We start from the raw sequence: 15,411 nt of genomic DNA on the forward strand, positions 1-15,411 counted from the left end.
AGCCTCAATGAATCACAGGAAGCCAACAACATCATGAAGAGGTGTTCTAGGAAACAGCACCAAACTGTTACACGGAGGCACACACCATGAACTGTACTAAAAACAACTGTTAGCCAGGTACTCCCAAGTAGCAGCTGCAGCATAGACAGGATGAAAGGATCACACAAAGTGTTTGTAGTTCCTCCCCCCCCCCCCCCAACATTCAGGTCCTATTTTACTGTAGGGTTCACTTTCCTTTGTGGAGTCCTTCCCGCTTTGGTCAACTTCACCAATGCTAAACAGTAGCCTAGATTTAACTCAGTTTAACCGAAACTGAAGTGTTTTTCCCGTGCACTCAAAAGCATTGCTCAGAAAGACAAAGCACAAGTTTAGCTGTCAAGTTTTATTTTGACATTTTTTAATCAGACCAAGCAGACCAGGGTGTAAGTGTGAAAGCTTGTGTCCCAATCTGAGACCACAGCAAGCAAAACGTTCTCAGACTTCTACCCTTCGTATTAAGGTACGCGTTCAGAGTGGTTTACTTAAGATGTATTAAGGGAAAAGATTTTCAGAACAGGGTGTAATTTAAGTCACGCTGAGCAAACTTTTTATGTTGGGCCCCAGTTTTTGCCCCTGCAAATAGCAGGCCCCCACACTGCATAATCTGCCTAATGTAATCCCAACCATTGAAAATTTCAGTTCTATTCATATGGGAAAAAAAAAACAAAAAAACTTTTCAGCTTGTGTATGAAAATAACTATGTAGAATGTAAAAATTTTGTTAATCAGTATATACATGTGAATACGTACATAAAAACAGTAACCTATTTCAACATTTTCAATGAGATGGAGGAGCTTGAGACCAAGCAGCCAATCATACTGTGTCCCCCGCCTTATGAAATTTTATATCCCCCCCACAGGGGCTCCCCACTTTGCTCACCCCTGATTTAAGTTACACTAAGCTGGTAACTTGCAAGACAAATGTTTTAAATACCCAGCTTTAGGGTCAGCTTCTATTATTGCAGGTTATATAAATGAGAGATGTACAAGTGACCAACACCTTAATGCTGGGCCAAGATAAACAGTCAGGAGAGTTCCCCTGCAAACAGGAAAAGGTAGAGATTTAAGTGAATTAGAGATTCCACAACCTGGGTAATAAAGCCACAAGAAGAGAAAAAACCCAAACACTGACATTCACTGGTATCTGCTGTTTAGAGAACATTCTGCCCCCCAGCCAAAAAAGTGAGGGGAGATTCTGCTGCAAACAAAGCAGAAAAGCTAAGCTCCTCAGGATATCCACATATGCAAGTCAGAAGCAGCCACCAGCTCCTTGCCCCATGCTGTCCATTGGTGTGAAATTGAAAAACAGGAAAACTGATGGCCAAGGAACAGAAGATGCATGAAGAGTACCACTGTATGGCAGGATGGGATGCAAGATGGTACAACCTGTTTACTTCTAACACTGCTTAACATCTCAAAGCGCAAGAAAGGCAATTCCCCATTGGTACAAGTTTAGTTAAAAAAAAAGAATGAAAATCCTTGAATAAAATTGGTTTGCTCTGCACTGGTACAAAGCACAGTCACTTCTTACCTCAACAGAAACAGTAAGTCAAGGACTAAAATATCTTTTAGTAAGCACTGATCCTGGTCACTTCTTTGAAAAAAAACTTATATGGACTGAAAAAAAAAAAAGACATTTGTAATAAAGCATTTCTAGCACTTGTAGATTACACGACCTTAAGAACTAACATTGGTCCCTCTTCTAAATGGCTGCACATTGTCACACTTGCCAAGCCCATCTTTGCTGCAGCTAAGTCAAAGAACCAGGAGGCAAATCAATTATTTGTCACAGTATAGTTAAGGTCCAGACTCCAGAGAAAATTACTACTGTTATTGCTTTTTATGAAGTAAACTTAAAAAAAGTCATGGTTTGTTCAAAAGCATCTGGCTGTCCACATTTGGCCCACAGTCCTCCTACTGACTAATCCTTCTGAAGGAACCCCAACTACAACAGCCAAGACCTAACCAAGTCCCTATGAGTCGGACAGAAAACTTTGGACAGACTAAATGTTTAACCCAATTAGAGTGACAGTTCTACAGGATTACTCTCACAGGTCCCTTGACTACATTACACTTCTCTGGATGTTCCCCACCCAACCCCCCATGACTCTGGGCTTCAAACAAATTAGTTAAAAACTAATTACTTGGCAAAAGCATCATAGGACTATAAATGGGCATGAACTGAAGGTTGAATCTGGTCCCTGATTTGTTTGGGTCTGTCTCATATCTGAAGTTCAAAGGCATAACTGACAATTTGCCAAGAATATACTTAATGCAGTTTTCCTTATTCTAAATGTCACTAGTTATGTATGACTAATCACTTGAAGACAGGAGATGAAAGTGAAGACCATGTGGAAGCTAACTTTCCCCACCTGACTCCCCCAACCCATTACGGTTGGCTGAGAAACAAGGTAAGAATTAAGCAAACCAGCTGAATTAGAGAGAGTAGAGCTGATTGAAGCCTTATCAGGTTCTTATGCATTCGTACCTAGGATGTCAAGTAGTGTGCCTATAATCTTTAACTAGGATGAAACACTGCAACAGCTTTGGCATCACACCTATAAGCAACTATACCCCATGTTAACTAAGGTTGTTACAGCTGCATACAGTAAACAACTTCAGTTATGGTCTGAAAGATTACAAAGCCATCCTAAAAAAATTTCAAATCAAGACCTCCCCTTCAATGGATGAGGTCTCAAAATCAAGGTAATTTTAACTAACAGAAGAAAATAAAAACAAAAAGGAAAGAGGAAAACAATTAAAATGGCTTAAGACAACATACAGGATTACTAGCCTGTTAGTAATATAAATAGCCAAATGACAATAGTTCAGTTGCCTGGAAATTTGCACAATCCCAATCTGTCCCTGACTGGGCACGCCTTGGTGCTCTAGACAACTCTTAAGGTCTGGGAGCCAAGAAAACAGCTCAGTGAGACCAGCACCAGATGGAAGTCTCATCAGGATCCAAATTCTTAGTATGTGCCAAATTTTCCTTGTACCTCACCCAAAAGAAGTCATATGGATAACAAGTCTGCCTAGAAATGCTGGGACCCTGCAGGGAGACCCTGTAGATTCAGGGAGCCATTCAACAGGGACTTTCACACTGACTAAAACAAAGCACAGACTTCAGACATTCATTCACCTAACACCTCCTGTACACGTTCACTAGTTTAGAGGCTTCCATCTGATTTCTCCCAGTGTGTCTTCTGCTCAATCCTCTAGTGAAGTCATAATGCTGAATTTGTGACATTACATACCATTTCTATGGCAACTGAGCGATGTCACAAAAACAGGATTAGGATTTCATGACAAAAGTCTCAGGCAGTAGCAGAAGCTGGATTGTGAAATACAAGTTCCTCAGCAAATGCAAATCCATGGAACAGAGCAATTTGTCAAGGGAAAAGGCTTTATGCGCAAGTTCCTTCTTTTTAAGTTTGTTCCAGTGAAAAAGCCCCTATTAATCCAGCACACCTGAAAGTCAAGCCATGTCAGTGTTAACTATTAACTCAAACTTAACCAGGGCTCAAACACCTGCAGGATAACTTTACTGAATAATACTATTTGCATAGTTTAATATTTTAGCTGCTAGGAAGAGCTATCATCTGCTGAAGCTCCAGGACAGCTTACAAATGTTTAAATGCCACTCAAGCCACAAACTTCCACTTGGTATTTTAATGTCCTGAGGTGGTACTTTAAAATGCTACTACTTGTGTCCAAACAAGTAAGCTACAAGTCCAGGTAAAGACTGTATATAAGCACTGTTCTTAAATCCTGCCCCCGCCACCCCCCGGAGTTTACAAGTCTACAAGTCTAGGTGAAGACTGTATATAAGCACTGTTCTTAAATCCTGCCCCCGCCCCGGAATTTTAGATGTTAGAAATTTTGCATTATGTGGCTGCTCTTGCTTTGGATGACCCCAAAGCATTTTACAAGATTGGTGGCTTCCTTCTAGCGAGTCAGAACCACCTATTGAGTCACTTTAGCGCTCTTTGGGAAAGGGTGTCCCCTTTGCACTGACAGTCCTACCAATGAGGTCATTATCTAAAAATTTTAAAGCTGTGCCTACACAATGCCAAAAAAAATGCGTTGGGTAGGGAACCAGACACGAGTACAGGATTCCCAAGCTTAACTACTGTGCTTCTTTCAAAGAAAGCAAATGCAAAGAGCTAAACTAACTAGGGACATAAAAATCCCATTTAACTGGTTAAATGGTAGGCTCACCTACTATTTAACCAGTTAACCAATTAAGGGCAGTGTCTGGGGAGGCCACACCCCCCCCTCCACACACACACACTGCACCAGGCAGAATCGAGCACCCCCCACCTGCGGAGGCCCAATGGGGCTGGAACAACTCCTGCCCATGCTGGAGCAGCTACATATACCTTATCTGTTTAAGATGAGGCTTGTTGGTTAACCATTAACATCCCTAAAATTAACCTTCTAGAGGAAGGCTTCAGAAGAGCAAGTCTCTCCAGAGGGCTGCTCAAGCAATTTCTCCTCAGGGTGTGGAATAGCATCTACATTTGGTACCAGCACCACTGGCTGACAAGAGCCATGTCTCACCCTCCTCCAGCAACAAGCTTGTCCTGTGGTTGGAGAAGACTCCAGGGGAAGTGATGACATGGACACAAGAGCCAGAAGACTTCCGCAAAGGGAACCATGAACAGTCCTTTTCTCAGGATGGCAAGGCAGCATGCTCAGCCTACTACGTGTCATTTTACTAGTGCACCCTTGGTCCTCACCACTGTCAATCTCAAGGGCAGCAACACTCTACTTGTCTGGGATTGTGGGCTCCTTTCATCATGCCTCTAAATTGGAGGCTGTGACCTCTTATGGATGGCATGTAGTGGCAATGGCTATTTAACTCTGGTTAGTAGGTTCTCTTTGAGGCAGTAGATGTCACATGTAGTTTCCCTCTCCCCACTCCTGTCTCCCTCCCTCCACCACTCCCTGACCAGGAACAGAACTGTCCTTACATTCCATTTTAGTTTTGACAGAAACTTTTTTCCCCAAAGCCAGCCTTTGTGAAAGGGTGTTGAGGCTAAAATATCAGCGTTACCAAATTGTTAATGTAATTGTTTCCCTCTTCTGCCTGCCTTTGCCTCTGACTCAGCAGCCCAAGTCCAGATTTAGCCATGTGAGTCCCTGCAATGACTCAGCTAGGATGCTTCAGATAGCTTCTCTTTCGGAAGCTGACATGTTCTGTAATGCAGGGGGTGAGAGAGTAAGAGCCTGAAAATTTCTAGTTGGCTGTCTGATTCAGCAGCCTTACACTGACCTGCGGACAAATGGATTTTGAGGGGTTAGAATGGACAGTTATTGGACAAACTTTAACCATTTAAATTAAAATAAAGGGAGAATCCCTGACCTTTTTACCTAGTTTTTTTAACCTCTAGCAGTACTGCATGATTAGGGTTGGAGTGTTTGGTGGTATGTATGGAAAAAGATGAGCTGCTCCTCTAAACTGCAACAGAACACTTTAAATTAGCTTTACAAAGCCTCAACAGGATTTAAGTCAGTGACTTTACAAAAATAGAACAGATTTAAATCCCTCTACCTTCTTTCCAGATGTGAGAAATAATTACTGACTAAGAGAAGGTATCATTTGTGTCACATCACTTAGGTGGACAATGCAATATTAGTTTTAGTAGATGGTTGGATACCATGATGTTGGGCCTGGTATTAAAAACCTAGGTAGGATATTGACAGATCATCTTTTGGTAGTTCTCCTGGCCAGGGTTTCCGAGTAGAAATGGTCTTACAAAGGTAATGAAAAATTAATCTTAACTGCCAGTCTCTCTCAAAAAACAAATCCAGCTGTAGTTTTTCCATAACTTTGGCTTTTTAAAAAAAAAAAACAAAACACAAAACAAACGCAGACATTAGTAATGCACCCTGAATCACTGTCTTGGTTACTGCACCTGTTACAATTGTTAACACACACACACCTATCTGTTCCCACTAATCTGAATAAAATCGGTCTTTGTGATGCTGTGCCATAGCCACAATCCCCTTGGAGGGGACATTAGTGTGACACCCATCCCCACAGAAACTACAGCACTGTTTTCTGTTAGACTTAGGGTGCTCGGGGATCTATCATACATCTACATCTATCAGATTAGGAAGACTCTCTTTCCATCCCACCCAAAGACAACATTCAGGTCTAGTAATCTAATGATTTATTTTGCATGTCTCTGCTGGTCTCCGCCACTGCCTGGTCTCCATACGTATCCTTGTCTCATTGTACGTACTGAGCTTTGTGCTCTATATGCAGATTTTTTTTTATTTCCTGAAATACAAGTCTAGCCTACTAAGTGAGGATGGCTTACTGTTATGCATTCAGGAAAAATATTTACTATTTGATCTGCAGAGCCTGTTTCTTAAGTCTATTTAATGTATCATTTTAGCACAGAATTTGATAAATTTGAATTGGTATCTTGGGGGCTATTAGATTTGATTGGAGGTACAGAACTCTGATTCTTGACAAGAGCTTTATACAAATACAAATAGTATCTCTTCTAATCAATGAAACTGCTGTGAATAAATGTCACAGTAAGAAACTTAACAATGGAAGGTATCTTCCTATGAAGGTGCATATCAAAGAGGAGTACTTCAATCTTGGCATGGGAAAAAGTTCAGAAAAGAGAAACAAAACTGATCAGTGCATAGAATTACTGCCATATGGAGGAGAAATTTAATGAAACTGGGACTTACCTGAGAAAAGAGAAAACTAAGGGGTAGTGGTATGATACAGGCCTATAAAATCACGACTTGTGTGGAAAAAGTTGATAAGAAAAATTTAGTTATTTCTCATAACACAGGCACTAACGAGTCAAACGAAACTTAACAGATAGCAGGTTTAAGACAGAAATAAGTATTTCTTCATACATCATGCCATCTACCTGTGAAACTCCCTGCCAGAAAATGTTCTGAAAGCCAGGACTTTAACAGGATTCAAAAAAAAAAAAAGGCTGGATAAATTCATGGAGAATAGGTCTATCAATGACTGTTAGCGAGAATGGGCAGGAACTGATAAATCTAACATATTTGCTGAACTGTATTGTCCCAGTTGATTAATTAGCTTATTTGGTGCCATTTCAAGGTATTTGACAAATACCAGCAAAGTTCACTGAATAAGAACTGCCAAGCACAATCAAACTTACTACGTTCTTTGTTTTAGTTCCATCTTTCTCTCATCTTAGTTGAGTTTCTTCCTTTATGAAACTTAAGCCACAAGGAACCGCTCAAAAATTTTTGTTTTTCAGTTCAGAGCTTGCACACGAGTACTCCGGACACACCACAGCCTTTCCTTGCTCTCATAAAAACTCACAGCTGAAAGACATGCCTGGTCCCTGCTAGCCTCAGTCTCCTGGTATTTTATTAGCTCGATATGTTGGAATAGCTTTGTCCAAATGACTAACTTGCAGGGGAGTCCAACGAAAGGAAGCTAGTACTTTGAATAAACTCTCCTCAGAGCCATCCCTCAACACTGACAGTGTATGGAGTAGGTGAGCTGGAGCAGGGGGGTGGAGGAGGGAGCAGGAGAGACACTTCATGCTCATATTTTGCACATCCATGAACTCTCAGCACCCAAGGCAAGTTGTCAGATGCTTGGGGTTTTCAAAAAGTCACACTTCCATATCAAAATACTTTCTCCCCCTCTCCCAAACAATGTTGTACACATCCATTGCTCTGTCTATCCTAGGACTTACAGGGCACAAGGAACCAGCATCACAAACATGGCCACTTCTGTGAAAGAGGGAGCCCAGAACACACCAGTGGGATAAGGGACAGTAACTTCAACCCACCTGCCCAAAAGGGAAATGGGATCTTTATATGAATATCCAGAATAGACAGGGCCTAATATTACCTAAGGGACACTGACACTATAAGCTGCACTGAACTCAGTTTATAGGTCTGGGAATAAGCGAGTAGATGCCTTCTACGAGCTAGGGACAGCGAGCGTTCAGAAGGGGAAAAAAAGCTCTTTCAATATTATGCAGCCAAAAGGGCCCCAACCACAGCCTGGAAAACAACCCGGGTGAACCCGTATGCCTAGCTTTGAAGCATTTCAATGGAACACTTCAAATCTAGATGAAGTACAACTAGCATGGTTTCTTCTCCCCACTTTAAACCAGTTATTAGGATGTGACAACTTCACAGCAATGAAAAGCCCCTACCTGACCTCCAGCAGACTTGCCTACTAAACCAATCTGTGAGACCAAACTACTCAAGCTATCCAAAAAGCAAGAGGAAAGGGGAGAGGAAAAACCCATGCCCTTGTCTGGGAGAAAGATGGCAGAGGTGCCCTAATGTTATGTTTTTACCTGGTCTCTGGAGCAGAAATAGCAATGACACACACAACAAAACACAAAGCACAATTCATGCCTACCTTGGAGAAAGGCTTAAGGTCCTTTGTATGTTGTCAGCATTTGCCTGATTCATCATCATGCCAGTCAAGTATTACGGAATTGAAACTATAGTACAATGGGCACCGCTAACAGGCAAGTCAGTGGACTAGACATCTGATGTACAGCATCATGCACTTCTAAACGTAAGGTCTGTTTTGTAATGGCTGTCTATACAAAGTGCATGGGCAGCTAACATTTTCACCGTAGAGTGGCCAAAGCTTTATGAAACAGCTTGGCACATATTTGTCCATGCAGACACAAATCAACTGAACTGTATGCCCAGCTGAAGGACGAGACATCGAGCCTTGAAAGCTTCAGTGGAAGAGGATTTCCGTCCTCTTTTCCTCTCAAGTTTCTACTAGCGCCTAGAAGTTTGTCTTCTGAGCCCAGTTTGCTTTTGCAAAATCCCAAACGGCTGCCTGCAGCAGATAAGGAATCAACATGTATTTTCCAGCTAACTCCACAGCTCGCTTCAAAGAGATCAACAGCTCCCATGTACACTACACAGGAAACAAATCAATTTTAAATAATCATCAGGGTGAAACTCAGCAGGTTCCTTTATTTCAGATGAAATGTGCCCTTGCGCAGACAGTGCTCTGAAGGAATGGCTTTGGTTTACATATAAAAAAATTCAGCAAACCTACTGCAGAATACACACCTCCTTCATCCCAAAGAGATGAGCATTTCACAGGTCAGAAGGATTAGTTAATGGATATTTGGTGTCAGAAAACATGGCTGTGGAGAAGAACAACTATAAAGTAGCTCATCACTATATAATAGCTACTATTCCACAAAAATTGTGAGTGCTTGATGTGTTTGCAAGTACCCTGTTAGATGAAGAAAATCTGCTTCAACATCATGGAAATAATGAAACATCAACAGGTATTCCTAGACTATTTTGGAATTTCCATTTTAATCCTTCTTAACTTTCTTGCATCCTTCAGTCTAGCCACTATATTGGACAACTTAAGAAATGCATTCAAATTGAAAACTTATTTGAAAAAAATTTGTACATACCAGAAATTACTGTAACTAGGTGGCAAAAATATTTTCTCAATTTGCTTTGTGTAATTGACAGCACAATTTCACTATTGCTTCTATAATCAGTTTCTCACTTGCTGAAGGGAGACTAATTTTAATGGGGAACAAACAAAAAATCCTTGTAAAATTCAAGATACTATTTCTAAAGGTGTGCCATAAAAGCAGAAAAAATATTTTTAAAGAATTAAAGTGAATAGTGTCCTTAAAAAAAAAAAAAAAAAGTTTAGCTTCTATAGAGCTGTCACTTACTTCACAAGCTGGCAAAGGGATTCTTCCCCAAACAGGTTTACCAGCAGCAGCCACAGATAAGGACCTGTGAACATTTGCCTTAGGAACTCCCTTCTTGAAGGGTTCATAACTAAACCCAGAGAGTTTGCAGGATGTTTACAACTGTACAGAGGGAAAAATCTAAGTTGTATTTTAGTTATAAATGTGTAGACACAAAGCAGTAGAATTAGCATTGAATATAAAACTTAAAATGGACAGCAATAACTTGATATTAGGTTAACAATAACTTGTTAAAAGTGGTTGCCTCTACTGCACCTGCCACTCAGTTCTCATCCCAGCCCACCCAAATAGTTTCTGCAGGTTTACAGTGACTTTCCAAGTTGTCTTTGTCCCCTTGTGACAAACAGAGGAGCAGGAAAAGCCAAGTGGCTATACAAGAAAAAACAACACACCGATGCTGCCCATACCGACTACACAGATTAAACTGAAAAAGTTACTGTTGATTTTAGTTACACTATTTCTAAGTGTTAAACACTAATAAGGAGAAAGCAAGAGCAGGTCTTAATACCCAACTTAATCTTTTTTTTCCTGTCTTATGTTCGACTGTGCAACCATCACATTTTCTCAAGGTGGGTATTAACTGAAATCACTGCTGAATGTTTCACACAAATAAAACCCAAATACAGCGACTGCAGAGAACTGTTAACATACCCTGCTTTAGATCCCATAGCTGTGTGAGCACACAGTACATTCTGTGCTAGTAAAACGCTTATCCATGCAATTCTTTTGGCTGTCTAGTGCACCAGTCACCATTGGCTCATTCCCTTCTGTTTAGCTACCCCGAGCTAGTGACATGACATCATTACTGGAACATGCAGCCAGTCTACTCATGGAGCGAGCTGCTTAAAGAGAGGGACAAGTAAAAAAATGGGGGGGGGGGGGAATTAGTCATTTTTGTCACTATATTCGGTCCTGTTAAGATTGCATGTAATCTCCCCATACTTCCATGCAAAGGCAGCCATCTATTCTTCAGACAACTGCCAAAAACACTCTCCAGCTTCAGTTCTGCTGCAAGCTGCCACCACCACTTAAGATGTTTTCAGCAACCTTTTCATCTCAGAACAGCTCTTCTTGTTTGTTATGTGCAGCATGTCAGCATAAGCACAGCTGAAAAATCAACAGTGTAATAGTGCCACAGCTAAGGTCAGCTAGGCTTCTATAAAATGTGCTTAAACAGGGGGATTAAACATTTGACTAAGTCAAACAGATTCAGTGTTTGAAAAGAAAACAATCTGCAATTGTCATGAACTTATACGATAAGTTTCAAGGTAGAGGTAGATAAAGTTCTGGGATACCCATCTTTGCTAACATGTGCTCATTGTTAAGAGTAAGATCGTATTTTTTTCCTGATAAGAGATTTTAGGTGTGTGTGAAGTCTACCTGCATTGAAAATTTACCTACAATTAAAAAGTAAAGTTCCTTTCATGGGGATGCTAGTTCACCTACCTTTCGTAATGGCATGTGTTTAAAACAGCGTAACAAACACTGCTCAATGCATCTAGACAAATGCATACAATCAAGTCAAAGCAGCCACACAAAAAGTTAAACTTAACCTAGGTGCCAAAAGTATTGCCTCTGTCCAAATATTTGTTACTCCTTGAAATGTGAAACAATCCAATAACATGATTTATATGTCCAAATTACACAGTGAATGACTTAAGACCAGTGGCTGAGCTCTTCTCTAACACCATACTTATTAGTAGCACAATACTGTATGAGACAATCACACATGGCCCCCATCATTGCCTGTTTTAGATATATAACATTAACACCACCTGCACTACCTCAACTTTGGCATTTCCTAACTTTTGAGCACTTAACACAGGAATGGCCACACTGGGTCAGACCAGTGGCCCATCCAGCCCAGTATCCTATTTTCCAACCCTAGCCAGTGCTAGAGGCTTCAGAGAACAAACAGAACCGGGCAGTTATCAAGTGATCCATTTCCCATTGACCACTCTGAGCATGCCATGCTACTGTAACACTATCAGTGTAGAATTTTAAATTAATGGCCTGTTTTGAATAATTACAAAATTGTATGTCTCCTTAACATGAGACACGGAGAGACATTAAGGAAGTAATTTTTTGTTTAAACATTAATTTTAGAGTCAGGAGAAAATACTATATATTGTTTTGAAAATTCATTATTCAGGCCATTATATACATTGTTATTGTATTTTTTAAATCTAATTCTCTGGTCAGGATTTCACATTTCAAACTCTGTCCAGAATCCTCTAAGATGTTCTAGAAATGCACAGTCTAGAACTATCTCAGTCTTCAGACTTGCGGCTACCTTAAGTGAGATTTTTGTGGTGTGCCGCAGAAGAGGTGTTTGGAGGTAAAAATAAAGTTTGTGGTGAAGTCATGGTGTGCTAATTGTATCCCAGCATGAAGACATTTAACTAGACCTGACTTATTACATCAAGTCAGCACTCAACTCCAACAAGAAGTTAGTCCCTTGCTTCTGGAAAACCTCTGCGGAGATGGTCCTGTCTTTCCCCTTTTCCAATTCAAAACACCAGAAAACGGAGTCTCACGTTTTTTCTAGTTTAAAGTCTTCATTTCCAGCACTATGGAAAAAAAAACTCAGGGCTTCTCATGATGCTACTACAGAACACTTTTTAAAAGGCAATGATCATTTGTCATTTGCTTGCAGATGTAAATATGTTTGTCAACTGTAGCAAACTGACTTCACCCCACCATGGACTATACCATAGCCCAGACAGGAGAGAGTTTTCTTTCATTCCCCACACAACACCAGATGATGGTCTATTCTGCTGAAGGCAGGGTCAAATAAAAGTTTCTGTAAGGTCCATGGCCAGCATCTGAACTCTAGGACTGTGATCTCCTAAAGCAAAGATACGGCAGTGTTGTTGCTGCTGCCATTTAGGAGTAAGTCACTGTAGTCCAACAGTCACCTACACATTACAGTAAAACAAAGTACAGGTTAAATCTCTCTCACTCAGTGCTCTCAGGACCGGACTGATGCCAGATGAGAAAGTTTTGCCAGACTACAGGAGGCCAATATTGTCTAGCACATTACTAACACTGCCACTACTTACTGGGCTCTTAGAACACATTTAGGGGTAAATTACAGCACAGAACTCAGAGTGAGGAGTGGTGGCTGAGAAACTTTATGGGATGGCAGGAAACTGGCCACACCCGTGATAAGTGGATGTCCAGCTAACTAAACTCATGCCAGATTTACATTGCTGGACAAGTGTGTTCTGGATTAGAGAGGTTCAACCTGTTGTTACATTAAACAGGATTTTATTTTAAATTAAGTCAGGATCAGAGCAGCACATTATTCAGGTGTTTAAACAAACAGTCTCAGTCATTTTAATAGCGGTGTTCAGGGTACCCTGTAAGCTGAGCACCTTGGCAGCCACCTAGCAGAGATTCAGGTGCCACTCAACCGATTAGCAGACTGCCCACAGCCAGCAGCAAATATTTCTACTGGCGGTGCGCATCTGCCCATGCCACAGTACACAAAGTTTTTCCTACTCATGGCTGGAGAAAATTAGAGGGAACAACAGTTTGGTTCTGGCTATCCATGGAAGACCTAGATAAGTTTAACGTGACTATGGCATTATCCTGCAAAACTTTAATTCTCTAATGCAGCAGGGGGCTTGTTTACACAGGCCTGTAGGGACTGTTCAGTTTTCTCCAGTCATCACCTTATGTAGCATCTCCATTACCGGAAAACTGCAACCACAGCAGTCCACCCTGTGCAATCCTCTGCTCATCTAATCTTCACCTTCTGCAAAGGTGAAAATGTAAACAGTCTCAGAGGGGTAGCTGTGTTAGTCTGTAGTGTCACAGAACAAGCAGCAGTCCTGTAGCACCTTAAAGGCTAACAAAGTTTATTAGATCATGAGCAAGACCCACTTCTTCACATGATAGAATGTAAAAAGAGTCCAAGATCCCTAGATACACGTTGATTCATTAGGGACCTAATACTAGGCCATATTCACACAATGGATGGAGACTTACTAGGAACAGCTGCATTTGAACATTGCTGCCGAGAGATTTTTTGCACGGTTTCCTTCATAGCAAAGGCAGCACAGGGCTTCCCCTGCCCCATTCCAAGACACATAATAAAATAGTACTATATAATCAGCTACACAGTTCATTTTTCAGAAAAGTAATTCTTCTTCATGCTGCTCAGAGAACAGCCATAGAAACCCAAAAGCAACAGTCAACATTCAAATAGCTGTTATTTTGAAACCAAGGCCAGGGCACCAACAAAACCTAACCACTAGCAAAGATGTGCAGAAGAATATCGGTCCCTGCTCAGCAGCCTGCTTCTCTCAGGATTAAGCAGATCTGCAGAAGTATTTTTCAGTCTCAAATGCACACCACATTGTTGCTTACAGGATATCTGTCGTAAGTCACTAGAAGGCGGTCTAGGTTGATCCCATATACACCGTGAAAGTTTTGCCTCAGAACTGGACTGTAAAACCACACACAGAGCAAACATGCCTTGGACTAGGGAGCACTGGCCCACTGACCTTCTGTAAGGCTCATCTTTCAATGAGAGAGGGAAAGGGACTTGTTGGCAGGATTGTGCAGGAAGTAGCAGACAGTGAGCAGCTGATGTTTCAGTCTTCACATATACGTACATAGAAAAGTATTGTTCAGGCAGAGACCACAGTCCATAAGGTGCTTCCCAGACACACAAACACACAATGCCCAGCCCCAAAGAGCTAGTCAGGAAAGCACCTTCCTAAGTCACGGGAGAAAGAGATTCCTCCCCACCTTGTGTATTTTATGGCTGGCCCGAGGGCCAGCTGAACAAGCCCACGGGCAGTAAATTACCCGGTTACCCCCAAAAATCCTTGCAGCGACTGCGGTTGTCCGCTTCCTCTCTTCCAAGCATCGCAGAGAGAGACTTTTTGGGCAGGGCAGTGGGGCAAACCCCGAGGGCGATACGCGAAGGGGGCGTGTGTGGGAATATTGTGCATCTCGCAGGGAGCGGGCTGCGCCACAACGTTACGGCTGTGCAGCGTCTCCCAGCCCCCTCTCCCCCGCAGCCCCCTAAACAGCGGCCAAGCCAAGGGCTGCAGCGGCACCTCACGAGCACTCGTGCCCCCCCCACCCCCCACCGAGGCGACGCTGCTGCCCCGTGGGGGCGGGGAAGAGGGGGGCGTGTCAGGCACCCAGCGTGAATAAGCAGCAGCGTCTCGAGGGAGCCGCGGAGTCACAGCATCGCCGTCACATCGCTGCCCCCCGCCGCAGGCGCAGGACCAGCGGCGGCCCCAACGCCAGGCGCTGCGCCGGGAGCCGGGAGCCAGGCCGCGGAAGGAGAACCCCGCCAGCCGCCCCTCCCCCCGGAGCCGGGCACCCCCGGGAGCTGAGGGACAGGGGAGGGTCGCATCACCCCACCCCGCCCGGCTACCAGGGTGATGGGCTCGGGGGTCAGAGCTCGGCGAGCGGTGCCGCGGGCAGGGCAAGGGCGGCTGGACCCCCCGCTGGGACAGCCGCCCCCAGCCGGGCGGGGCGGAACCGCAGCAACCTCCCCGCGCGCTCCCCTCACCCATCTCCGGCTCCTCAGGCTCCGGCTCGAGCTGCGGCGGCCACAATATGGCGGACGGGGGCGGGGGAGGGCCGGGAGGGAGAGACGGCGACGGCGG

At 42.9% G+C, this 15,411-nt stretch overlaps 1 protein-coding gene across 2 annotated transcripts in view; it reads right to left on the bottom strand.

Moving 5' to 3' along the window:
* Nucleotides 1-15,406, bottom strand: part of KPNA6 (karyopherin subunit alpha 6) — a 36,826-nt gene extending 21,420 nt beyond the window's left edge. Inside the window, exons 1-2 of one of the 2 annotated variants that reach the window (XM_074976614.1) lie at nt 15,315-15,406; nt 14,290-14,384 (exon numbers count right to left, since the gene is read on the bottom strand). In XM_074976614.1, coding sequence (XP_074832715.1) covers nt 14,290-14,305 — 16 coding nt within the window. In that variant the 5' untranslated portion in view covers nt 14,306-14,384; nt 15,315-15,406. The remainder of the gene's footprint in view (nt 1-14,289; nt 14,385-15,314) is intronic. The other variant, XM_074976615.1, reaches the window with a different exon arrangement.
* Nucleotides 15,407-15,411: the final 5 nt, after the last annotated feature.

Source organism: Carettochelys insculpta, chromosome 24 (genome assembly GCF_033958435.1).
Source record: "Carettochelys insculpta isolate YL-2023 chromosome 24, ASM3395843v1, whole genome shotgun sequence".
NCBI classification, from domain to species: Eukaryota; Metazoa; Chordata; order Testudines; family Carettochelyidae; genus Carettochelys; species Carettochelys insculpta.